This window comes from Macrobrachium nipponense, chromosome 12 (genome assembly GCF_015104395.2).
Source record: "Macrobrachium nipponense isolate FS-2020 chromosome 12, ASM1510439v2, whole genome shotgun sequence".
Classification (NCBI taxonomy): Eukaryota; Metazoa; Arthropoda; class Malacostraca; order Decapoda; family Palaemonidae; genus Macrobrachium; species Macrobrachium nipponense.
This window is the reverse complement of record NC_087205.1, coordinates 55,137,577-55,140,076: the sequence shown is the minus strand read 5'-3', so window position 1 is coordinate 55,140,076 and position 2,500 is coordinate 55,137,577. Positions and strand designations below refer to the sequence as shown.

Below are 2,500 nucleotides of genomic sequence, written 5' to 3'. Positions count from 1 at the left end.
GAAGATTAGAGGTCACTGATGATTTGTGGGAAATAATCCACAGGATAGATTAATGGCGGAATTCCACACGGCCTTTTCATGGAATGTGGCGCCGGAGGTGATAAGTATACACACACATACATACATATGCTTAAAAAATCACTGTAGATGCACGTGACTTCATAAATAAGCGAATACCACAGGAAAATAATAGTCAGAAATCCAAGCGCTTTCGTCTTTACTCAGACATCGTCAAGGAGTTAATGAAAAAAAAAAAAAAAAAAATTAACTCCTTGACGATGTCTGAGTAAGACGAAAGCGCTTGGATTTCTGACTATTTTCCTGTGGTATTCGCTTATTTTCTTATACATACATATATATATATATATATATATATATATATATATATATATATATATATATATATATATATATGTGTGTGTGTGTGTGTGTGTGTGTGTGTACACATACGTATATATTACTAAAGTTTCTAGAGGCCGTGTAATAGTGTTTTTTTTAAATAACTCCTAAAATAACTAATGGATTTCCATGATATCAAAGCAGGGAGCGCTTCATACAATGGCTTAATTTTGGGAAATACTGTGCATTGCCAATTACGTTTCATTAACTTTTTTACTTAAGAAAATGAGGCTAAAGCCAGTCTTAGCCACCCACACATTCGCAAAAGTGATGACGTCCCTCAGTGACGTTGGTATAACGTTTCTTCCCCTGTACCTCCCATCCCCCACGAATTGTTAAACGCCTGTTTAACTCCATAGATAATTGTCATATGACCTACCCCAAGCAATACGAAATTCTTTGTCAGTAAAAGTTCAGCATACCTGGTAATGTGATTCGTGACTTTAGACTTTACCTAAACAGAAGACCAACATTTTATATCTTACCCACTCACTTACATTGAAGATCAAGAATGAGACTTATGACAGGAGACGAAAGAAGCCATGCTAACCCTACACTTCGCACTTCAAGCGAGTGTTGGTAAAGCAATAGAAATATAGTTTTCTTTAGGTTAAGCCGTAGGACTCATTCTTCCATACAACACAGGTTACTCGACACATCAATTGCCAGGAAAGAAAATGACAGAGAGCATTGTTTGATATAATTTATCATATCAATTTCACCAGAGAGAGTAGCTTGAATTCCTTAGAAGGTAGACTTCTAAAAGATGTTTCATATAAGGGCATTGACATCGGCCATTTGATAAATTTTGAAATCATATATATATATATATATATATATATATATATATATATATATATATATATATATATATATATATATATATATATATATATATATATAATATAATTATGTGTTTGTGTGTGTGTGTTCATACATACATAAGATTTATTATATTTCAACCTATAGTTTTATATATTTATTTACGTTATAAGTACCCGTACCTATTTTTGTTACTTAAAAGGTATGTGACAAATATCATTGCGACTTTGTCACTGGAATTATACCAGACTTCAATTAATGAACCAATCAACCTTACTTTGAGAAATCAATTGACATTGTCTACATGCCAAGCTGATATACTCGTATCAAAGTATTCATTAGCTTTGCTTTTCCAAAATAATGTTATCACCAATTGCTGGAAAGCATAGATATATGAGGGATGGAAAAAAAACAAGAAATGGACACTTCTACATTTTACTCATCATCACTCTCAAGGAAAAGATCGTTTTCCTCGTCACTATCAATGTTGATGATGACCGGATCTATACTGTCTTGAATATTATCTGAAAGCCAGTAATCATCTTCAAAATATCTTGATCTCCTGACAGCGCCAGCCCACGTCTCCCCTGTTACAGCAAGCCTGGCCTCTTCAAGCCTGGCAAAGAGATCAGCACGGGTAAACCGCTGCAACGAGGAGCGCACCTGTCGTTTCATACAGCCCCACACCTGCTCGATGGCGTTGAGCTCAAGATGGGCAGGGGGCAAGCGAACCACTTCATATCCATATTCACGGATTATATTATCCACAATGTAAACTGGTTTCGGCCGGTTGCCCCTGCATATCTTTAGAAGCTCAGGGCATGTTGCGTGAACTGGATACTGTATTTTTCGAGACCTGAGCCAGTTAACCAAATCCTCCTTTTTTGTAGCTGTTGTTGGGCATCGGCTATCTCCTGTCAATTGGCTATGGTGTGGGGCGTTGTCTAGCACCAGCACCGAAGGATCCTCAAGCGACGGCAGGAGCTGTGATGTTAGCCACCGAATAAATATCTCTGAATTCATTTCTCCATGGTAGTCGCCGGTTTTATTTTTCGCAGGGAAGCATAAAAATGAATTTTCTACAAAACCTATAGCTGTACCACCTGCTACCACCACAAACCTCTTTCTTTCTCCTGGTGGCACCTGCCGGCTGTAGGTGGCACTGGTGACAGATTGAGAGGTGTCCACCCACTCCTTGCTATGTTGCATTCTCGTCGTAAACCACGTCTCATCGACATACACTACTTCTCTTCCTTCATCACGATGTTGCTGGAGGGAT

General features: G+C 37.7%; 1 protein-coding gene across 1 annotated transcript in view; it reads right to left on the bottom strand.

Moving 5' to 3' along the window:
• The window catches only part of LOC135224814 (uncharacterized), a 10,979-nt gene that overhangs the window by 7,324 nt on the left and 1,155 nt on the right, over window positions 1-2,500 (bottom strand). The window contains exon 2 of the mRNA XM_064264137.1: window positions 1,665-2,500. This exon is cut by the window's right edge and continues 375 nt beyond it. Coding sequence (XP_064120207.1) covers window positions 1,665-2,500 — 836 coding nt within the window. The remainder of the gene's footprint in view (window positions 1-1,664) is intronic.